The following is a 24740-nucleotide window of genomic DNA, read 5'->3' as shown; positions in this document are numbered from 1 at the left end:
ACTGCATGTTTCTCTGTTCCATCTGAGAATCTCTAAAACACTGTGCACATGTCATCTTAACCTCCTGATAGCTTGATAAGGGTAGAAAAAGTGCTATCAGCTGCCTCTTCCCGAGGAGGGACATAAGGAATTTAGTTAGTTTTGTGATTTAGCCCCAGCTGGCAGCTAAACACTATGTGGCCACTCACTTACTCCTCCCACTCCCAGTGGGATGGGGAGGAGAATCTGAAGAAGGGGTAAAACTCATGGGTTGGGATAAGGACGGTTTACTAGGACAGCAAAAGAAGAGGAAAATAACAACAGTACTTGGAATATACAAAGCAGGTGATACACAATGCAATTTACTCACCACTGACCTGACCGGACTCCCATGTCCACCCCACCCTCAGCAGTGACTCCTCCTCCCCAGCCAGCCCCCTTTATATACTGAGCATGATGTCATATGGGATGGAATACCCCTTTGGCTAGTTTGGGTCACCTGTCCTCGCTGTGTCCCCTCCCTGCTTCTTGTGAAAATTAACTCTATCCCAGCCAAAAAACAGGACAGTTTGTGATCAGGTCTGTGAGGTGATTTGAATGCATGCTTTGCCCTGTTACTGACTTCAACCACTTTTTTATTCACCTTGTTCTCTCCTGATGTGTTTTGTACAGAGCAAGTCCAGTTGAGTATTAGCTTTGTTGAGCAGAGAGCATTGATCCTCTAGAATTAGGTGACCTGTTCCATCTTCAGGAAACCATGCAAAACTAAACCCAAAAGCAGAAACCTTTTCAAGTTTTATGTTCTGTGTTAAACCCACTGAAGCAATTTAATTCCTGTTTGCTACTTGAAGGCCAGACTGTTGCACTACCTGGTGTCAATGTAGATGGAGAAGATACAAACTGTTGACATAAATGTACAGCCACATGCAGAGAGATCATCTGGAGACAAGGACCTGAAACTTTTTTTGTTTTTTTATGATTAGCTTTAGGTTTTAAGATCAGCTTTACTGCTCTCTTTCTCTATTCCCACCTTTGGCAAGTGTGTTTATTTTTGTGCTTTCATTACAGACATGAGGTCTGAGACTTAGATGTCAGAACAGTTACACTTATGTAACTGTCAGTAAAGGAGTAGTGGTTGTTATTTTTAAAGGTATTAGTGTTAAGTTGCAGGCCAAGTTTGCATGGAGAGACATATGCATAGCTGCATTGCTTGGAGAAGTGGAAAAATAACATTCCTAGCTGGTTAGGCTCTCTTCTGTAGATGTAACTTATACCCTTGCTGACATACCATCACTAACTTACAGTAGTAGTGCAACTGTCACAAAAAGAACTGCTTTTGCCAGTACATTCACATCTTGGATGTGCCCTGCAGAAAACTGGATGGTTGCTGGTCTAGCTATTCCAGCATCACCTTTGAATATCCACACCAGAGGCCTCACAAAATGATTGTACCAATATCATGAGACAGTTTGACACTTCAATTGCATGCTAGTAAAAGCAGCAGAACTCTCTAGGACTGACAGCATGGGTAGCAGCTCTAACCTCTGTATGTTGTCTAATTCAATGAGTTCAAGTCTCCAGATGCTGCTAGGGTAAGTGATATATGTGATGGAGAAAGTGCCCATCTTATCCTGGATTGCCAGATCTTTGCTTTGATGCCTAGTGAGCATGGTGAAGCTCATGCTCTTCCCTTTGCAATCCTAGCCATATTCAGAGCTCTCCTAGGTTTCTTCTATGATGGCCAGTCCAAGGCTGGAGAGGAACCTCTTGGCCAGTCAGAGCAGTCTGGCTTTGAGAACAGAGCCACTTGGCCATACTTCTGGGCTATCTTGCATGCTCTGGGGAAAATAAAGGGAAAGTATGACATGGCTGCAAGAGCAAACATTCCTGATCCCTACTTCCACAATACATCTGCTTACCTGGCTTCTGCTTGCCTTTGGGCATCTGTGATTTCTTCCCAGTAACAGCAGGCTTAAAAATGAAATAAACTGGTTTGGTAGGGCAAGACCTTGGCATCTGCCTACATGGTTTCCTTTCAAAATAGCTCTGAAGAGCTTTTGTTGTCCTTCCACTTTCTTCTTTTTCTTTCTTTTTTTTCCTGTGTCCCAATTGGAAGTGAGCAAAAAGGAGTCACTGGGTGGCATGTATCTTGAAGTGGACACATCAGCTGGAGCCTCAATCTGGAGTTGCATCAAAGGAGAGCATTAATCAGTCCAACTCAATAGAAGTATCTGATTGTCCTGGGGAGCAACAGGGAAGCAATGAGCAGCTGGATACCATTGTGGTGGTAGCAGAAACCAGAGTGCTTTAACCATGCTGACCCCGCTGGTCTCTTGATCTTTCAGAACTGACTGACTTAGATATGTAGCCAAGGCAAGATATGCTGATGGCTTTTTGTTTTCCCCTTCCCAAGAAGTGAGAAATGGCATGATTGACAGTGGTAGATGGTCTGCGTTTCTCGACTAGCATGGCTTATCGAGTGAGGGACAGGAGGTGGGATTGGGAATCGGGGCACATGCAAACATGCTTTCATTTCTGAGGACTGGATTTTAATTTCTTGAAGGGTGGCTGCTGCTATATCTCCTGCTCTGTATGACTGTTGTAGCTTTCAATTTTATTGCTTTTTAAGTAAAATTTTCTTAAAGGCTTTGGATGGTTTCTTAACACTTTGTTAACATAAAGTCAGTAAAATTCCACCTTTGTTAGTTTCTTTAGGGCTATCAAAACAGGCTGCAGTTGTTGGTGCAGGGATTTCTCCAAGTTCATGAATTTTCCACAAGCCTTTTTAATAACTGTGGTAACATAAATGTTTTTTTAATGAAAAGTTCAAGCTTTCCATAGCCTTAATTGTCAGTGAGGGTAACTCTCTTTGTAGATAAGAGCTTTAAATATAGCCATATGTACCATATAGGCTTTGCCCTTTTTCACACTTCTAACAAAACACAGATAGTACTTTGTCCTACCATATGCTAAAGTTCTGTTTAATCTACTGATGGGTGGTCAGTTAAGCGCACATCTGCTTCATCCCAGACTGATCACTGTGTTATCTTCTGTGATTTTTTTTGTTGTTGTTACAGCACATGTCCCAGAAATGAATTGCATGCTACTGTGATATTACATAAAATTATAGCATAATTTAGGCAGAAAGGGACCTTTTGAAGGTCTCTGGTCAGATCTGGCTGTTTAAGACCTGATGGAGATTGTAGCACCTCTCTGGCCCCCAGCCTAGTGTTTGACTGTCCTCATGGTGGAAACTAATTTTTTCCCTTGATGTTGTGTTGGGATTTCCTGTAAATGATCTGCTTCAGCCCCTCAGACATCTAGTAGTTTCCCTGGGACTCGCTGCAGTATATCAGTACTGCTCTTGTATGATGGGGAGCCCAAAACTGGGAGCAGTATTTGAGATGTCTCCTGAGCACTGGTTAGAGGACGTTCATTCCTTCCCTCAAAGTTTGGTTATGTGTATATAGACAGTCTGAGAAAGAAGTTAGTGAGTTTGAAGGGATGTCAAGATAGAGTTCCTGCTGTGATGAGTTTATTTAGCTTATGGTGGGATTTGACTTACTAAAAGACAGTTTCTGTGATGATTCCCATGGCTAATGAGAGTGTTGGTGGACATTAAGCTCAACATGACCCAGCAGTGTGCACTTGCAGCCCAGAAAGCCAACCGTATCCTGGGCTGCATGAAAAATGGTGTGACCAGCAGGTTGAGGGAAGTGATTCTCCCCTCTAAGCCGCTCTGGTGAGACCCCACCTGCAGTACTACATCCAGCTCTGGGGGCCGCAGTACAAGAAAGACATGGACCTGATGGAGCAGGCCTCCAGAGCAGGGCCACAAAAATGGAGCTGGAGCACATCTCCTGTGAAGACAAGCTGAGAGAGTTGGGATTGTTCAGCCTGGAGAAGAGAACTCTCCAGGGAGACCTTACTGCAGCCTTCTAGTACCTAAAGGGGTCCTACAACAAATCTGGAGAGGGACTGTTTACAGGGGTATGGAGTGATAGGACAAGGGGTAATCGCCTTAAGCTGAAGGAGGGTAGATTTTGATTAGTTATTAGGAAGAAAGTCTTTACTGTGAGGATGGTGAGGCACTGGAACAGGTTGCCCAGAGATTGTGGATGCCCCATCCCTGGAAGTGTTCAAGGCCAGGTTGGATGGAGCTTTGGGCAACGTGGTCTAGTGGAGGGTGTCCCTGCCCATAGCAGGGGGGTTGAAACTAGGTGATCTCTAAGGTCCCTTCCAACCCAAACCATTCTGTGATAAATTTCTGTGTAACTCCAAGCTCTGAGATGAGAGCTGTCTCCGATGGGTGATGAGATGGGTGTCTTCTAGTTTTGGCTGGTTTTTTTTCTTTTTTTTTCTTATTAAGACATCTAGATGAATGCTAGCATTTAGATGGGTTCAAACTGTAGTGCTCTCTTTGTCCCTATCTGGGTGAATTAATTGCTGCTGTTAGGAGATGTTAGTACCAGAAGACAAGCAGATAGGTAGGCTGCAGCTGCTATATTGATTTCATTGGCTTTCCAGTTGTTTTCACTAGAGTTGAATCAGCATTCTTTAAAGCCAGACCTTCCAGCTATCGTTTGGTTTTGTTGTTTTTTTAAAATTCTTTAATTACAGCCATGAAGCCGTGTGTTCACTATACTGTGCATAGCGACCTATTTTCTGTGCTGTTCTCAGGTTACCATCACTGTAATTGGTCTGTGCCCTACCAGGATCGCTGCATCCTCCTGCAGTGTCGCCAGCTGAGTGTGTGCCAGAATGCTGGAGAACAAGACGTCAAAGACCTGCTTGGAGGTAATATACTTCAGGATCCTGGTCCTTTTGCTTTAAATGCCTACCTTTAGACCTTGACTGGCTTTCAGCTGAGGGAGATGGGTTGTGAAATGCTTGCAGGATGATTTTGCAGCTAAAGGTTCACGGGAGAAACTTTCACTAGCCTGGGCTCTGGCACTTACATATGCATAATGTCTCTTGGAGTAACTTTTGTAACTGTTACTGAGTAACAGTTTGTCTCCATGCCGAAGACATCATGCATTAAAGCCGTTTGCACTCCACACACTGGCTGTCCCTTGGAAAATAAAGGCATAGCAGATGTATTTAAAGAGAAAGGAAAATATCTTGGCGTTGTTTTTTCTGAGATTACCAAGATTTTGTGCCAGAGGCAGCAGGCTACTTCTATAATCAGAGCAGCCTTAGCAGCAATTGCTCATGGTGACTTTCCAGTGCCAGGGTCTTCAATTTTAATTAAGTGACACAGTAACAAAATGGAGCTTGTTGGAATTGGGGAATCAATCTTCTAAAGTATGTTTCAAGAGTTTGCTGTACCCAAGTTTGTTTGTGGCAAGGGTTTCTCTGCAACATAGCAACCAGACCTTTGATAAGCAGATGGAATTTATGTCACTATAAATCTAGATTACTAGTTGTGAAGGAAGTTCTCCTGAAGTATGAAGGTGTAAGTGGAAATTTCCACTCAGTTTTGAGAGGTGAAAATTATGAATCTAAGCACGAAGGCTTTGTTGATGCTGTGTAACTTTTGAAAGCATGAGTCGTCTTCTCAGGAGCTGGCATTTATAATGCTGGTTCTGTTGATAACGTGCTTCTGTGTTGTAGCTCTGTACTTCATTACCCCCCTTTTGTGGAATTAATTCCCTGGTTGAGCAAATGCTAGAGATATGTGGCCAAAAAACCCCCAAACCCAATCAAATATAAAAAAACAACCCCAGAGAAGTTGCGTGCAATAAGAGCAGGGGTCTGAGTTTTCATGTTCTTGGTGACTTCAGGACTGATTTATTCCAGTTGTACTACATGTACTGCAGAATATGTGTTCTGTCTTGCATGTTGGGGGTATAAGGTCAGATGTGAGCTTGAGAGTTTTATTCTCATGAAACTCATTGGTTTTGTGTTTTTGAAGAAATTGTCAGTGGGAAAAGGGAAACAGTCCTGTTTCACCACCAAAGCCATCCACAGAAAAAGGAGAGGATGGTGAATGCACGGGTTGACCGACACAATGTGGAAAACCTGTTTTCCTTAACTGCTCGGACTCGCAAATTGCTTGAGGTTGAGAGTGAAGGTGTAAAAATAAATGCAAGAAAAACAATTGCAAGCACCACCACCACAGTGACCACCACCACTGCCACAGCTGAAACAACAATCATCACAAATGTCGCTGTCCTCACTACAGCTTATGAAGCAACTGCCAAAGTCTCAAATACCGCTGGAGGTTCTGGTCTCCCTGTTGAAGCTGTGTCACCCACTGCCTCTTCTCCCACCTCTGGTAACATCCTTGCTTCCACTTCCAGCCACGTCACCGAGCTTGTGACCACCACTGAAAAACTGGGAAATAGTAGCTCTGTCTCAATATTGTCCCCCACTTCTACTTCTGCTCCCGTCACTGTCATTTCTGAAGCAGGTACTCAGATGTCTCAAACAGAGCAGTTTAACCCAGCCACCACCAGCACTCCCCACTCTAGTAGCCCCACCACTGGTGGAGCTGGCCCAAAGAGTCTGAGCACAACATTGACCACCCTCATCCCGCAGGATGCAGGAACATCTTCCACTGCTTCCACTCGTGCCATGTCACTTACCCCCTTGGAGAATTCACGCTCTACGAACCCACTGTCTGTTGTTACATTGCTATATCTAGAGACAGAAGCAAGTACAGCCACAACATCTTTGAGTAAATCACCTTCTCTTCTGGGCTCTACAAGAAGTGCCATGGATTTAACTACTGCCTCTACGGCAGAAACTACGACTGGGCGTGGGATAAAGTCAACATCTCACATTTTTTCAACAACCACAGCTCCAGCAGATACACCCAAAACAACAGCTTCAGGCCTTGCAGAAACTCGGGATATGGACAATGAGTATCTTCTCATAGCTGCTGAGCCCCTGACTCAGTACTTAGTAGATAAAAGCTTGCTCCTTGCAGTCCTTTTAGTTGGTATGTTTTTTTTCATAACTGTCATAGTTCTTTTCCTTATGCAGGCATACGAGAGCTACAAGAAGAAGGATTATACACAAGTGGATTACCTGATCAATGGAATGTATGTGGACTCAGAGATGTGAAAGGATGGGGATAAAACAGTGGACAGAGAGATGAAAAGGAGATTGAAAGCCTGCCTGACTTGGGTGGTTTTTTTCCTGTTTGCCTATAAGACAAACTGAAAGTGCTTCCAAATTTACTTCTGGTGCAATTGAGGAGAAATGCCATGTACTGTATTAAGGAAAAAAAAAATTTTTATTCAACTGTGCAACAGGTTGCTGTAAAAAAAAAAGTAATCATTTTTAAAACTTCCATAATGCACAATAGCTTTGGCCATTATTTTTAATTGCAAAACAAACCTAACAAGGGGTAAAGCCATCATCCTCTAAAAATGCTGTGGCGCTTTTTCAACTGTTTACAGTGCAAGTTCCTTGTATTTCATTAGTTTCATTATTTTCAGGTGTGCTCCTCTGACAACAGAGCAAAGGATGCTCTCACCTTTTGTAAAGTGCTCTGAAATTGTCAGATGAGAAGTGTGGAGTATTGCTGCAACAGGGAACTTTTAATCCAATGCGTGTCATGTGTCAGTATGCTTCTTGCTTGTAAAGAGACCTATTCACAAGGCATTGTAAACTCTGTTTACTGCAAACCCAAGATATCTTTTCACCATGGAGTAGATTACTGTGCCTCTGCACTTAAATGATCTTATTTTTGTATTCACTTAATAAATGGGGCCCTGGAAGGGCATATCTTGTTGCATTTCTGTTTTCATTGCTATCCCTGCCAGTTCAGAAGCAGGCAAGTGGGCTTTTGGGGCTTAAGCAAATGAGCTTTACTTCAGTATTCCAAGTATGGGGGCTTTGAAGACCTCACTGGAAGTATGGACATGTCACAGAAGATGCTGATCATTTTCCAGGGTACTCTTCTGTAAATTCGGAGCAGTATGCTGCCAGTCTCCCAGGTATACAGACCGGTTTCACTGCTTATTATCTTTCATGCATTGAGCATCAGATTCTATTTTGGTTTTTGTTTTGCATTTAGGACCAGCTCAGAGTTGCTGGCAATTTGGAAATGTTATTGTATGTGCAGTTGCAGCTCACCTCCTAAGATCTGCAGCTGAGAGAGTGAGTAGAAAACACTTGATTTTCGGCAAGTATTTTTCAGTGATTAACGCATCTTATTTGAATGTCACGTACATACCCATAGCAAAATGCTGAATTCAAGGTGCATTGTATCTTTTTTTAAACCAGATTGATAGCTTGTCTCTCACTTTGAATTAGTTGGTGCTCTAATCTTGCTTGCATGTAAGCTTGAGGCTGATAATAGGCAAGCCTCAGAATTTGAGCTGTTGAGTTTTGGTTTGGTTATTTATCCAAATTAGCTGCAAATTGCACAAGCATCAGCAGAGGCAAGGGGTTGTTTGAAAGAAATGGGAGGGATGTAGTTTCCTGAATCTTACCCAATACGAATTTTGAGGACAAAATTTCAGCGTGTAGAGTATGCTGAAGAAACGAAAGAGATTGCTTTGGAAGTGAGATGACTTGGCTGTCAGCATCAGGTTGCATTTTGCAGTGCTTTTACATAGACTGCATCTGCATGCTGGTAGGGTTAGACAATCTCTCAGGGTAAAAGGGTAGTGTGGTTTTGGGAGTCTCTCTCCTTGGAAGGCTTGAAGTATAAGCCACAAAATTCACACAACATTTCCTGGAGGGGAAAGAAAAAGTTTCAGGATTGAACTTTATTGTATCTTAAGGTTATTTTAAATTGGTTTCTCCTCAGCAGAAGGGAACTAAACCTTGATTTCTGCCATCTTCCAGGAGCCACCTGTGTGCAGTATCTATGCAACAAGGTGCTGGGAACATGCCCCGGTGTAGCTGGGGAGTTGCACCATGTTGAGAGGCTAGGGACTGTTTGTGCAACTGTTCTGAGCTGTTAGAAGATGTCAGGCACGTGCTGCCGTACAACCACAAAGTCCAGAGGCTTATCTTTACATGGGGATCTCAGATTTCACCTTAATTGTATGACTTAAGCAGGTGAGTCACTAACCACAGACCTAAGCATGTGGTCTTCGAGCTCTACTCCAGATACTGAGATAGGAACTGTCTCCTCCCAAGTAAGGAGATGGGTGTTACTGCAGATTCAGCTCACTTTTTCTCCTCATTTAGGCATCTCAGATAAATACTTGCATTTAGATAGGGTGAATCCAGGCAATAGTGCTCTTCCTTGTGACTTTTCCCTGACTATGTAAGTGAATTCCGGTCTGTAGGAAGTGCCTTCCTGCATAAAGGGTCAGTGTTGCAGCTGTTCTGCTAGTGCTCTGCAGTACTTTTTTTTTGAAGTTGCCTGAGCTATTTACACAAAGATAAACTATGATCATCTGACTTGTAATTGCTTATCCTGGAAATGGGGAAAATTTTGGATGAACTTTGCGCTAACTGTGGCCTTACTTCTTTGGGTCTCTGTGGATCTCTTCATAGGCCTAAAGTTGGACACCATATTATGTGGACTGGAAGCTTGTGAAGTTGCATTGGTTTTTATTCTCTTCTTTGAAGGGATATTAGACTACTGTACTGATTTCTTGGAGAGAGTAGGAAGGGGGCTTTACTTAAACAAAACTCTGAGAGAGTTTTCTTTTCTAAAAACAGATACTTTCTTAGATTGGTTTATTAAAAACAAATAAAACCTTTCGGGGATAATTTAAGTGGGTAGGATATAATTACAAGAGTTGGATTTGGGTTACAAGAGTCTTAGGGAGTTTCTCATGGATACAGTGAGAATATTACAACTACATCATGGCTAAAAGAAACCACCACCATAAAAATCTTTGTGGCTTCTTAACAGGTTCTTACAGGAAGGTGAGTACTCATCAGGAGCTTGTTGCCGTTCCCACAGCCCTGGTATGTTTACATCCAGGTCTCCTCTTCAGATACTGGCACAGCCTGTCTTTTTTGTTCTTACTTGAGTTACTGAACTCCTAGCTGTGAATTACTTTCTCAGCAGAAACTGAGCTTTTTAGTATAAGGCTGAGCACCAGAACGAGTCTTACCTCAGTGCATTTCTGCACACAAAGTTTTTCATGCTTACCATAGAATCATAGAATGGTTTGGGTCAGAAGGAACCTTTAAAGTTCATCTAGTCCAACCCCCCTGCAATGAACAGGGACATCTTCAACTAGATGAGGTTGCTCAGAGCCGTGTCGTCTGACCTTCAGTGTTTCCAAGGATAGGGCATCTACCACCTGTGTGGGCAACCTGTTTCAGGTTTTTACCACCCTCACCATAAAAAAATTCTTCCTTATCTAGTCTGGACCTACCCTCTTTTAGTTTAAAACTATTATCCCTTGTCCTATTACAATGGTGCTCAAAGTGCAGTGCCAGCTGGAGAAATGTCAATTAGGTTCTTCTTTGCATCCCAATGGTTTTGTCTTGTACTAGCTCAGTTTAGGTATTAAAAAATAAAAATACTGGGCTGGAGCATGGCCTCTGTAATTCAAGGTGTGTTTTCTGGCTTGTACATTGAAACCCAATTGTAAAGATTTGGCAGCTTTCTTGGTTCTATTTTGCATCTGGCTACTCATGAGCATTGAAGGAGGAGAGCAGTGGGACTGTGGAAGGTGGATTGCATGTGCAGTCCTCTAAAGGGCTCTTCTGTAGCGGTGGCTTGATACGCAAATCCAAAGCAATTAGGATTTCTTCCCTTCTGGCTCTTTTTGTGTTGGAGGTCACCAGCAGCAAACATTTATTTGTTTGTTTTTCTACTTCCAACCTATTGTTTCTGTTTGGACTAAAGCCAGGCTCCTAGAATGACTTCATTTGTTTTGCTTTTGAGGCCACAAATGGTGGCAAGTCTATTGCATTTCATGGTGTAGTGTTGCAATAGTTAATAGCAAGTATGTTAGCCAAGGAAATGCAATGCCTTTGAAAGTTTACTTGCAGAATTCACAATATAACAATAGACAGGGTCCTACCCAGAAGACATCTGCTAAGGGATTGCCAAAAGCAACATTCTGCTGCTGTGAAGCTTAGCATATCTGACGCACATTGGGCTTCAACCAATGTTGCATGGCCTCTTTCTCAATAAACCACAGGAAAATCCTGGAATTAAATTTAGATTAGATTAATTCTAAATGCCACCTCCCTTTTATTTAATTGCCTGTATTAGATGTATGTTGTTCTAGACAGCAGAGGAGAAAGGAAATAGTGGAATATTAAAACATTTAAAGGAATAACAGGAATGAAGAACTTCTTACTTGCAAATGTGAGTTTGTAATATGCCATGAGGTATCGAGACAATTGGGGAGCATATGCAGAACTCCTAAGCATGTCCTTTAAAACAACTAATGCGTGTAGTTGGACAACACTTAGGGAACTCTAGAAACAGAGGTATCATGGAGCAGGTTTCTCTGGGTTTGTCCAGTGGCTGCTCATTTCTGGCATCAAAAAAGGCAACCCGAGCCCTACCCTACTGAAGCATTTCTAAGGGCTTTTTCCACTGTGGGTTCTCCAATATGCAGGAAAGGCAAGTTCGTATTGTAGCATCTCCCCTGACCAGGGCAATTCTATTTGTCTCCTTTCCATGGCCTCTAAGTCTCATGAAACTTAATTACCTTTATTGCACTTGGCTGAAGTTGGCCTGTGGGTTCAAAAGCAAATGCTTTAATCTTGCACAAAGTATGGGCTCATAAGTTTGTGCTTTTCTAGAAGAAGCCAGCCTAAATGACAGCAAAGCTTAGACCTGTAATGATTCCTATCTGTTAGAAGGCCTTAGTTCAGGGTTAGGACTCTGCTTTGACTTTTTGGTCTTGCTGGATAGTTAGTTATTGTGGCAAAGCTGGTCTCTGCTCTACAGCATTTTGGGTCAACTTCCTTGTAGTTTCATGTCCTTGGACCTTGTCTTTCTGTGCTGCTACTAGGCTGGATGATGTATTTAGAGCAGTCTTGCCTTGGCTGAGAGATGCCAGCAGGTTGTGCTGTGGGCAGCTCTTCTGGAGCCTGCCTATTCAGCCTCCCTCTGGAAGGGAAACCCCAAAGGGTCTGGGAAAACAGAGTCTCCATCTGATCTGGGGCTTCCTGGTTAGCCCTGGGTGATGTTCAACTGTGCTTTGGCTGCAGTTATGTTTGAATTATGAAGTATGTTTGAAGGAAAGGTCCTTTGCTAGGATGCAGAACTTCCCCAACATCCTGCTGGTCCCAATTAAAAAGACTAAAGCTGTTTGGATGGGTGTCGTGGTTTAACCCCAGCCAGCAGCTGAGCACCACGCAGCTGTTTGCTCACTCCCCCCTTGTGGGATGGGGGAGAGAATCAGAAGAGTGAAAGTGAGAAAACTCATGGGTTGAGATAAAGACAGTTTAATAGGTAAAGCAAAAGCTCTGTGCACAAGCAAAGCAAGGCAAGGAATTCATTCACCACTTCCCATGGGCAGGCAGGTGTTCAGCCATCTCCAGGAAAGCAGGGCTCCATCACATGTAACGGTGACTTGGGAAAACAAACAACATCACTCTCAATGTTGTCCCTGCCCCCTTCTTCTTCCCCCAGCCCCTTATATATGCTGCCCATGACATTATACAGTATGGAATATCCCTTTGGTCAGTTGGGGTCAACTGTCCCGGCTGTGTCCCCTCCCAACTCCTTGTGCACCTCCAGCCTACTCACTGGTGGGGTGGTGTGAGGAGCAGAAAAGGCCATGACTCTGTGTAAGCACTGCTCAGTGATAACAAAAAAACATCTCTATATTATCAACCCTGTTTTCAGCACAAATCTATACAACAGCCCCATACCAGTTACCATGAAGAGAATTTACGCTATCCCAGACAAAACTGGTATAAGGGGATTGTACAATCTTTTTGTAAAAGTAAACAAATAGCTGGTCTTCATGAAAAGTGGCTAAATGTTTTAACCCCTTCAATCTGGGACAGGTGAAACTGATTACACTGTTTTGAGGGTCATGGACTTAGGCAAGTGGTTCCTGTTCTTTACTGCATGCAGATGAAATTGTAGAGCCCAAGCTTGTGAATGTAAACACTGTTAAATCTTTCCACATACCTCTTATAACACTAAAGAAAGGAGGAGATTTATTCAGCTTGAAAATGCTCACATTTAGAAGTGACTGTTCATGGCTAGTTTAAAAAAAAAAGAAAAAAGTCAAGATTTAACCAAATTCTAGATTGGATTAATCATAAACTCTGCTGTAAGGTCTTGAGATTTCAGCCACTGCTGCAGATTATAAGGTGAGAATTTTCAAAATTATCTAAACAGGGACATAAAATCCAGAGTTATGTTGTGATTTCTCATATGTGCCCCTCCTTCCCCACTGCAGGCACGTTTCTGAGCAATGTTGGTCATTCTTGGTCAATGCAGCTAAGCTGAAGTCAGCAGCTGAATAATGATTAACATAAGCTGTACCATGGGGCAGAAGTTCCCCATGCTCTTGGGAAACTGAGACACCTTTTACAGCAGTAGGGGAATGAGGAGGTGCACAGTGGCTGCCAGCTGGTCCTGCACCCTTGTGGCATCAGGCAATAACAAGAATATCCTTGGTATGGTGTGGTACTTTGTGTGATCTAGGTGTTGCCAGCAAGCAGATGAGCCTGTAAAGTGCCAGAAAATAGAGTTTGCTCAGGGAGGAAGCTTTGCTGATATCAGTGCGCAGGGCAGTACTGTTGGGGAGCAGCTGAAATCCTTGCTGATGACTTTAATCATAACTAGGTAAAGCCTGTTATGTAGGTGTGTGCTAATACAGCTATTCAAGGTGCACATGGTAAATGGAAGATGCATGTGTTCTGGATGAATATGCTGTGTACTTCTGACCAGCTCAGTTACAAGGACCTGTTGCTGGTAGAAGACGGCTCTAAATTGATTCCTCCTGCGTGCATCCCGGTGAATATTCCCAACAGTGAGAGATTAGCAGCAGTACTGTGTGCTACAAGCCAATGTCTACAGGTTCCAGGCTGTCTGACCTCTAGGATAAAAGCCATCTCTTCTATCTCATTCTCCTGTTTGCTGGGTCAAATTGTATTGCAAAGATGTTCTAAGAGCTGATGATTTTTACGTATTCCTACATGTCTTCAGTATTTAGACGGTGCTTAGCATTGGGCTAAAGATCTTCAGAAAAATTGAGCTTCCCTGGAAATGGAACCCTTGGGGGGTCAGTTTTCACCAGAGCTTTCCCCAAGGCCCAGCCCCCAGCTGGGGTTGAAGTGCCCAGCATCTCAGAGGATCAGGCAGGTTCCTGTGGTCCAGAACTGCCTCAGTAATTTCTATGGAAAGTTTTGCACTTTCTACTTCACTCTGAAGGAAGAAGTAGAGAATCTCTTCTGCAGGAGAGAGTAATCTGGTCCCCCAGCAGTTTGTAACATGCAGCAAGCATCACATTTTGAAGGAAATGGTGAGCCTCATTAACATGGTCTCCGTGCCTCTCCTGGATCACACGCAGCCCTGGGGTCTGTTTGTAGCCAAGCATAAAGCTTTTTCAAAAGATGATCTCAACAGTTGAAAACCACATGCATGTGAACCAAAGCAGGAAGGGGAGCAGCGGCTGAAAGGGGTGGAGGGCTCCACATGGGCAGCAGATGCACGTGGCTTGCACTGGGACAACCTGTGTGTTTTTTTCTAGCTGTGAGTCTTGGTTCTGCCATCAGTGTGCACAGGGCTTGGTAGAGTGTCCTTTTCTTTGAATGTTTGCAGTTTTGTTATCCAGCAGGGAATTCTGGAAAACGTTAGTGAGTGCTGTCAGACTGTGTCATGATCTCCCAAGGGAAGGAGTAGCAGCCCTACAGGAATTCAAAACCTTGCAGGCTAATGTAGCACAGGGAAAATCCTGGGGATGAATGGGATGACCTGAGAACTCTTCTGTGAAGAGGTAATGAATGATGAAAGAAATCAGATGAACTGGAGAGAACTGTGTGCATGCTAAAGAAAAAGAAAGACCAGGCATTCCCATGAAGAATAGTCCTTTCTTAACAGGACTGGGCTATTAGTTTTCATGCTTCCAGGTGTACATGATTGCTAGCCAGATGAAAGAGAAATACATGTCTGCATGCATTTGTACAGAACTGTCTGCAGAGGGAATTAAAAGCCAGAACAAAAGCATTCTTTGAGGTACCTGATGTTAGTGCTGGAGAGATGTTGTTACCCTGTTGACTTGAGTTGCTAGCTGAAAATATTGGGCTTTGCTGATCCACATAGCAGAGTCTAAAGACAGTTTCTGGCCACAAGACCGTATAAAGGTTTGCTTCATTACCTTGTCCTTTTCCTAGCTCAGCTTTAAAGCTCTTTGCAATTACCTCTCACTAGGGAGAGAGCACTGCAGGTGAAACTGCCTCATCTCCCTAGAAGGGTGTGTGGCTGCTCCTTCCCACCCTGCAACATATGTGTGTTTGTGTGTGCATGTGTTGGTCTAGGAACTGTCATCCCACAACAGCTTTGAACTATATATACTTCACCCATTTCCAGCACAGATGTCACTGCTCTTTTCAAAGGAAAATGCAAGACTACTCCTGTATAAAAAGGCATGTGTGAGATGTCTCTTCCACATCTCTGAATCTGTTTGGCTCTAGCCTTGAAGTGTGAGGTTTCATATTCCTTCATGTCTTGCCATTTCGTGCCAAAAATGACCAGCAAGGTGCCACAGGGAGGCTAATCCTTATTCTGAGATTTATTAGACCACAAATGCCCATTTACCACTGTAATTAAAACTAAACTCCACTTATCAAATGACTATGTACCTTCTGCAGCGCTGCCATGTACTATCTGTTTGTTCTCTCTCTGTGGGTTTCCTGGTCATTCCAGTGAGTTGAGGAGGTCATAATGTAGATGAAACTAATAATCAACCTGCGCTAAAAGCAGCTGCATTGTGGAGGAACTTTAAACCCGAAAGAAAAGCAGGCAGGGACAGTTTTAACCTCAATGTGCTCTTAAAAAATCTGGACTGGAGCTGACCTGCCTGCCTTGTGATACTGTGTGGGTTGGGTGGGGATACAGTCTGCATTGTTAGCCCACTGCTATAATATTTACACAGATGATTTTAGCCTCTGACAACAAGAAAATTATTTTCTGTGCAACCTTTTGGCTTGGGCCACCCATGTACCATGGGAGAGAGGAGGTCGCAGGAGCGCTGGCATCTGTCCTTCTGCAAGGTTCTCATGCTCCTGACAGGTAAACCATCACTGGGCAGAAGACAGGAGTACCTCTATGGAAGGTGGATTTTAAATCGCCTCACCTTGTCTTTCATTCATCCCCTATCTATAGTGGCCTTGCTGAAGGCTATTTCCAGTGCAGATCTCTCTTGTTGTGTGCTTTTGTAGGCTTCACAAGAGAGCCTTGCCTCTTAACAGCTGGCTTTGAATTGCACTGGTGGAGCTGGGCAAGGATGTGGGACAGACAGAGCAACCTATGCTGCGAGTTGAGTTTAGGCTGAGGTGCCAAGGCAGATCACTGGAAGGCTGACTGCCTTTTTTTTTGTGTGTGTGTTTGGTTTTTTCCTTCAACCAAAGTGCCTGGCCAATACATTTTAGGTACAGCTGCCATGTGTTGGGGATGTGCTGCAGCATTACCTATTTGAGCCAGCAGAACCTATAGAAAAAGAGGTGTTTTAAGAGAAAGGTAATGCTTGTGAGGTCTCTGGGCTGATTTGCTGGAACAGCTTGGGCAAATGAAGACTTTGGGTGCTGATTTCATTGGGACCTCCTGAGGTGCCTCCTCATTCGCTGGGAATCTGGACCACAAGCTAAAGCAGAAGGTTTTGCAAGCACAGCTGCTGCTCAGCCCTAAGCAGGGATGAGTCGTGACTGCCCAAGCCAAGCAGCAGCTGGTTTGTGTTATTGGGGTCTGATAACAACTTCCTCTTCCCTGTGCGTATGCTGGTGGCTTGGCACTTGTGGGGTTGTAGCTGCTGCCTGCTCTTGGTTCTGCTCTTGGATGATCTGTGTGTGCAGGCAGCAGAAGGGAGAAACACTGATTTTTTTTTTTTTTTAAGCTTTGGTTAGGAGAAAAATGTGCTGTTTTGCATGTAAGAAACACTGGGTATTTAAAATTGCAGCAGAGGGAACATGGTATCAAGGCTCAGCATGCTGTGAAAGGACCACAGACGGTCTGCTGAGTACAAGGTCCTAAAATACGTGGATTTTCATGAAAATCTATTTCTAGCCTTGTCTGGGATGTAGGTAGCCACCACAAAGAAAAGGGACTTTTTATTGTCTAATGTCTATTCTCCTTCTGCTAGTTGGATAAGGGTCTTGTGTTGAACCTGTGGCTTCATGCTGCTGTTCTGTCAGCTAAAGGCCCCATTTGAGGTGTCACTTCATCAGGCATTAGTTCCCCATGGGTTGCTGCATCTTCTGTGGTACTGATTCAGCTATTTCTGCTGCTCTGCTCTGTACTGAATTAACAGCATGACTTGTTTGGGGTAGGAGGGTGTTGTTTGCTTTTTCACTTTTTCAACAACAACAAAAAAAAATCAGGAACAGGCTCTTCTCTGATACCATCTTCCTCTCTTCAGATGTTGGATGCAACCTTTCCTTTAAACCACCTTCCTTTGACCTGAAGAACAGGCGCTGCAAAATGTCTTTTCTAACATTCAAGGGCCGTGACTTCTGTCACCATTGCAGTTATTGCCTAAGAGACTCATCTCTGGATTTATTGCTGGATTTTAAGTAGTGGATTCTGGGTAGGTTAGCTCAGTACGCATTTATGTGATTCAGCTAGTTTGAGATGTGTTTTCACTGGAAAACTAACAAGTGTGTGTCTCAGCCAACTTTAAAAGTTCTCTTTTCTTGGTGAAGTGTGGGATTGCTCAAGAAAAGGTGACAGAATATTTATTTTACCTTTTAAATCATGGCAACAGAGTTATTTTTCACTGCCTATTCACTGCCTTAAAACTAAAAACCAGCTGAACCAAACTTTCCAAAAATATTAGGCAGAAACCAGAAGGGCAAAAATTTTACCTGGAAAAGTTAAAGTTTATTGAAGTGGCTTACAACTGAAAAAAGCCATTTGAGAATAGAAATGAGAGCTGTCCATACGTGCTTCTCTTCTAATGTTAATAGTAATAAGAGTTCTAGATGGCCAAGGAGTATTTTATAGGTACTTCAGGTACCTAAGAGGATGCCAAAAGTCTGTCATGTTGACAGGTCTTAGCAGTATATGGTAGCATTGCACAACAGCTCTTCAGAAGTGGAGAAAACTGGTTTCTGGTGAAAATTGAAGAAAACTATAATTACTCCAGCTGGAGTATGGCTTGGCCAGTAGGACTTCTAAAACTTTGCCTGCTGTGAGCTGTGTCAAAAGTGGTCAGTTCTCCACTTTGCATCTCACGCAGAAAAGGAACCTCTGAGAGCAAAGATTTAGCTGACACCGTGCAAAGGTACAGAGCTCAACCTGGGAAGGAAATAGTCTAGTAAAATTCAAGTGCCACCTCTGGCAGCACAAAGTATTTTATTGGCAGCTGTTTATTCAAATGTTGACTCAGCCTAGCTTTTGAGATCTGACAAGACCAAGAACCCTAAAGGGCTATGGCCATGGGCATTAATAAAGCAATCTCATTAAGAGATAATTAAGTCACATTTATTAAATTACTAATTAAGAAGCCAACTGTAAGTTTGTTAGGTAAGGAATGCTCAGTTGGGATTATTCACTTTCCTCATCTTAGCAAAAGGTTAAAATGGGGGGAAAAAACCCAAAAAGCCCCCCACCTTTTGGAATATAATTTATATTTTAGGTGTGATGCCTGTGGAGGATGCTAACTAGCTAATACTAACGTCTCTGCCCTGCTGAGATGGAGGGAGAACATTTCCAGAAAGTTAGCTGCCTCCTCCTCCTTGGAGTGATTGCAGACTGGGAATGGATGGTACTGCAGCAGGAGGTCTGTGTAGGTGCTGCTTCTTGGGAACAAGAGAAATGCAAATCTGAACATGGGAAGGGATCTCTGTTTGTCTCTCTTGGTGTCTTAAGCAGCGTGAGTTAAACTCAGCTCTGCTGCAAACCCATGCCCTCTTCAAGGCTTAACTAAGACCACAACCAGACTTGAACTGCAGGCTATACAATCTGGTCAGACAAAAGGTATGTGGACAAATTAGATATTTTGCGACCCCTGTTTAACAAATGGAGAAAAATAGGCCCTAAGAGGAACTGATGATATAGCTATGATGACATAGGGATACTGTAACTGAAAAAATTGAAGGCTTCTGAGCAACCTCCCTTAAACAGCATATCCTCCCTCAGTACTATGAAGGCTGGCTTGTCCTCTGTATGGAACACTTTGGGCCTCTCAAAACAGTTTTCTGCTCTTACTCTCTATTAGCTTTAGCCCATCTTTGCAGAATCTCAAACAGGTCAGGTTTCTCTGCTTAAAGTGAACAACAAAAAAATCCTGCTGAATTGATATTTACTGGCTTGGGAACACGGGAATCCAGAAGAAAAACGTGCCAGTAGTATCTTGGGGGTTTTTTTGTTTGATGACGCAGAGAGAAGGTTGATGGGAGAGTGCTCCACGAGCGCCCATGAACCTTGCACAGAGCTGGCGAGGGCGCAGCGATACTGGCGGGTTCGGTCACACCTAGGGGAGTGGATGGTAGGCAGCAGCATTTGGCCTGGGGCTCTGGGGCAGACTTCTAGGTGGAGCCTAATAAATAACCTTCTGTTCCTGCTTCTCCCAGCTACTGACAGCAGTTCTGGAAGCTGTGCTGGGTTGCTAATTTGCCTCCCAAACTGTGCTCCTTTCCTAAAAACTCTTTTGGAGCCTATCACTGATATAAATGTCTTGCCACAGGGTTTACCATCCCTCTTGCCTTTATATTGGAAGGCATGGATGCACTCATAGCTGTAGACAGCTTGTGTATTTGGTCTGATCATAGACACCTCTGATCTTTAGTTTCTATTGTTTATTTGTCTGGTTCAAGCTCCTCCGTTTTCCAGAAGAAAATGACAAAAATGCTGATGGAGTTATTGGAACAGTTAATAGTCTGGGGCACTGGCTGATGTCCAGGTTTAGCAACTGCTAAACTGTGGCTCAGGGCAGTGAATTCCAGTCCAAGCTATTTAAACACCTGGCCTGGCTGGGAGGACTTGTTTCTTTCAGCAGTCCCCAGAGCAGCAGTTGGAGTCAGGAATATGAGATTTCCAGATCAAATGAGGATTATTTTCCTTTCATGCACACAGCATGGCTGAAGATCACATCCAGGGCTAGCATGGATCAAAATTGGGACTGAAGGATAAAAGTGGCAGGCATGTATGTACACAGCTATAAGCAGTTTATGAATAGTTTTCACTCCTGTTTTGTCCCTTCAGCCTTTCCTGATGCCTCTGTCTTTGCCTCCCATTCTGGTATGGGTTCCTCATTCTATAATAAGACCTATAGCATTAATGACATTTTCAGCCAGAGCCAAGTCTATCCTTGCTGTCCTGAGTCCAGTAAACTACTGTCATCAAGTTTCAGGCTTTGTTTGGCTTGTATAATTTTGAGAGGTGCCTTGCTTCTCACAGGCTGGTGTTTAAGGATGACAGTAAGCTCAAGGTGCTCCAAGGCTCTTAAACTCTTAACACAGCTCACAAGAGAGAGCTAGTGGTGTGGATGGGCTTGTATAAAGCAGGCTGAAGCTCAGAACCATAGGGCTTTAGACCAAGTTGCCAGCAAGTTTTATCATTTTCTATATCTTTTGCCCTTCACCAGCATGCAGGTCAAAGGGATCATGCTGCTTTGTTTTACCTTGCCCAGCTCAGGCAGTCTCAACAAAGATCTAGGTTACAAGGTGAGTTGTGAAGATTAAATTCCAATGATGGAGCAGTTGTGGAGCAGTTTATGCTGCTTCATCTCTTGCATCTAGTCCAGCTCTGGATTTACTTTCAGAATTTCTTTAAGGAAAGCAGACATTGTCAGATGAATTGGGTAAGGGACAAGACCTGGAATTAGAGGCTGAGACTACGCGTAACAGTTTCTGAAAGACTTTTGTTGGGGGGGTGGCTGCAGCTGGAGTAATGTGGTGCCAGGTGTCACCCATTTAGGATGACAGAGCTTGCATGTAACACACAGAGTGGGACTGTGCCTTGAAGCCCTTCAAATCACTTCAGGTGTTAGCATCATTACAAGGTGGTTGAATGTAGACAAGGAGGATGTTTCCTTTTGACTTCTTCCTTTTTCCCATTCAAGTAGCAGGACCATCACTCAGAGCAGTATTTTCTTGAGTATATTGTATCTGAGTCACATTAGTACCCCTAGTACCTATTTTTATTTCAGCCAGGTAGGAAAGCAGCTAACACAGAGGTGAGATCCCAGATAGGATCAGTCCCTTGTCTGACAGCTGTTCAGAGTCAGAAATTTGTTAGGAGGATTTAAAGTGTCTGTGAAATAATCAGTAAGTCTTGCCTTCCCTGTTGATCTAGGTCCGTGGTTTGGAAGGGAGGGATGGTCTTGGGCAGCAGGCAGGGCTGTCTTTGGCACACCAGAAACACTAGCTAAAACTGAAGCCTCCCTTCACATGGACTGAATTTGCTGATCTGAATGTGCACTGCAGAAGTTGAGAGATGCTCGTCACTTATGTATATTTATATTCACAAACAGACTTTCACTTCTACGTGTTAATAATACTTCTCTTTTTTTCCATTCTCTTCTTTCTGCTAGGTTTGCTTTCTCCATCTGAATTCTGATTTACAGTGGATGCTCTTTCTGGTTATTAAGACTTTACACCATTCCTCTTGCCTCTTTCATAGCCTAACCCAAAAATACTTGTCTACCACAAGCGATCAATGCCAGATTTGTTGTGTGGGCAGGACTAACAGTGAGTAAGGAATAACAAAACAGAGAAAATTGATGCTTCACTAAAAATAGACATGCTTCATAAGGTAGAAACTAGTTCCTCATGTCAAAACTAAAGGATAATTAATTGAGCAATTGGGATGAATTTGGAAAATGATTCTTGGTGAACCACATCCTTCCTGTGCTCAGTAAGGAGTCAGAGGATGATACAGTTTTGAAGCAAGCGCAGCAGTGGTGAGAGGGGCTGTGTTTGCAGCTGTTGGTGACTAAAGCCTGTAATTTGGCTTTGTTGTAAGAGGTTAGAGCATTATTGCCCAGGGTGCATGCTGGCAATTTTTGAGACCTTCCTTTCTGAATGAGTAGGAATCCATGTGGAGCTCAGTCTCAAGTGGAGCAGACAAACTTTGCAGAGAGAGGGGATGTGGCAAGGTTGCTTGCTTGCTTGCTTGTCTGTTTCCCCCTATACTTTGCCTGTCATGCCCTCAGTTTTGAGGGACTGTGACTTGCCATGGCCTCAGACAGTGCCAAACACTGATTTTAGTGAGGGCATCCATACTCTAAGATAGCAAATGCTACTGGTCTGGTCCAGTGCTGCTGAAGGTAATTTAGACTTAATTAAGTGGTTTGCATTCTGGATCAAGCCCTGAAACTTAACACAGCTATGTTATTGCACCTACTGAAGATAATTCCATAATTTAATCTGTTGTCCTGTAACCCATGGTCTCTGCACCATCTGACTCAAATGATGTTTTCATCATTTTACTACAACATATTATAGCAGCCAATTCCCAAGGCAGCACCTGCCATTTAATGACAGCTAATAGATCGTTAGCTACAAACACCATGGTTGCCAACATGGGGAAGAAACCTGTGCCAGAAATGAGCTGTTCCTGATGCTGGGGAACTGGCTGCTGGAGTACAGGGAGAATGCCCAGCTGAGTCTGGTGCACTTGTCTTTGAAGGTGATTCACATTCTTTAGTCTTCACTAATTTTGTTCTTGGCATCTTGAATCCGTGGGAGTCTGAGACATGCAGGCTGGAAAAGACTTGATAAAATAATGCAATTATTCCTATGAACCTAGACTACCCTGTAGACCATACCTAGGCATCTTGACAATGATTTGTCTATACCTGTTCTTGAAGATCCTACATGAAGAGGATTCTACAATCACAGTTGTCTACTATAATACTTAACTAAATTAATAATTCTGAAGTTTTATTACAGTGATTAACTAAAATCTTGCTTATTATAAATTTAGCTTTTTATATTCTTTTCCAGGCAGAGAATAATTTGAACAATGTTCTTTAGTTTAAAAAGTTTACATATTTAAGGTGTTTTGCCATATATTCCTCAGTTTTTTTCCTGTGAGGTAAAGCAAGTGTGTTCTTTCTGACTTTTTTCTTGATCTTAATTTCTAAACTATCAATATAATCCTTTTTCCTTTAACTAGATCACATTTTGGGTGATAGAGAATTGGAAGAGGTTAAAAGGTAGAGATCTGTAATTGTAGAAAAACACTTTAATACCAACTCATACAGAACAGTACAGCCCAATGTGAAGTGTCTCATATGGCCACTAATGATTAAGGAAAATATAAAAATTGAGGTATGCTTACTTCGTAAGGCACTCTCAGCTTTCAGCAATCAGTGGTTTAAAAACTTCCTGAACTGGAGGTTGCGTCTACATCACCACATTTAATAGACCTTGATGGACTAATTCAATTGGCTGAAAAAGAGGTTAGACAAATTTTATGGTTAATCTTCAAAGCATCTGGTGACATGGAGTTCCTCAATTTACGTGCTATCCACACAAAAAACATATTTCACTCAGCTTGTCTCAGATATGTTTTTCTGGCAATTTAACCACTGCTCCCACCCCCCTTCTCCCTCATTGGCTCTTGCATTGTGAGAAATAGCAAGTGTTCTCCATATCATTCGTGTTTGCATAGACCAATGGCAGCATGTTTTGGGTTTGTTTTTTTTTTTCCCTAGTACTAAATATATATCATCCCTAAATTTCTAGAATAAGATCAATCTTATCTAAACAAATTATGGCAATTGGTCTGCACTCCTGGCTCTTGTTTAGTTGTGACTTAGACTAAGTCCTGACCTTTTTCTTCAGTGCCTTGCCTAGTCAGTTACTCCCCTTTTTGAATAGGTGTGTTTGATTTATTATTTTCCTTTTCCCTCTTTAGGGAAAGTTTTCTTCACTGAACTTTGCTTTTCACAATGCAGACATTTGTCCTGCAGGTGGAGACCACTGGAAACAGTACTGTGTGTCTTCATGAAGGCCAGAGCCCTGTGTCCCAGCACAAGATATTTATAACCAACAGTTTGCTTTGGAGTTGTCTACTTCTAAAACATCTTTCTTTGCAGGAACAGGAGGAGAAGCCTGTCTTCATGAAGAATCTAAACTGAACCATTTTGTCTGTGCCAGGGAATAAGAGCATGCTTAAAGATAGTTATGGTTAGGTGGCACATGGGCCATGAACTTTGAGATTTCAGGATTATTGGCTCTACTAGATCAGACCAAGAACCTCTTTCATCCACTTTGCTGGTTCCACAAAAGAAAGTAATTTAGTCTGCCAATTTTTGCACCGTATGTGGTATTTCAGCTTCACAGTTCCATTCAGCTAAACAAATAAGGTAATCACTTAAGGATCAAAGCTTTCATCTGAAAGTTTAAGGATGAGTAGGTTTGGTGGGAAATGTGACGCCCCTAATAACAGTTTGAAAAATAAAATAAAACACCAAATGGAAATTAATGATTTCTTGACAGCTTAGGAAGGAGCTAATGCAGAAATTTGAGTAAATTGTATGTCAATCACTTAAATCCTTGTTTGCAAGGACTCGCTATCAGGAGCCAGTGACTGCCGCCTTGGCACCTGGACTGTTGGGTTCCAGCAGTTGGCTGTGAGGTTTGGATAGTTTGATGATAATCTGCCTCCTGGTACCAACCTCAGTCTTGGTGTCCCCATTGTATGCTGTGCCACCAGAGCAAGATGAAGGGCAAACTTCTTGGTGGACATC

General features: G+C 42.9%; 1 protein-coding gene across 3 annotated transcripts in view; it reads left to right on the top strand.

Annotated features, from left to right (window-relative positions):
- LRP5 (LDL receptor related protein 5) overlaps nt 1-24740 on the top strand; it is a 248493-nt gene that overhangs the window by 28632 nt on the left and 195121 nt on the right. For all 3 annotated transcript variants that reach the window (XM_075754764.1, XM_075754765.1, XM_075754766.1), the window contains exon 3: nt 4660-4776. In XM_075754764.1, coding sequence (XP_075610879.1) covers nt 4660-4776 — 117 coding nt within the window. The remainder of the gene's footprint in view (nt 1-4659; nt 4777-24740) is intronic.

Source organism: Balearica regulorum, chromosome 5 (assembly GCF_011004875.1).
Source record: "Balearica regulorum gibbericeps isolate bBalReg1 chromosome 5, bBalReg1.pri, whole genome shotgun sequence".
Lineage (NCBI taxonomy): Eukaryota > Metazoa > Chordata > Aves > Gruiformes > Gruidae > Balearica > Balearica regulorum.
Note: the sequence above shows the minus strand (reverse complement) of the source record. Positions and strands in the feature narration are given on the sequence as shown.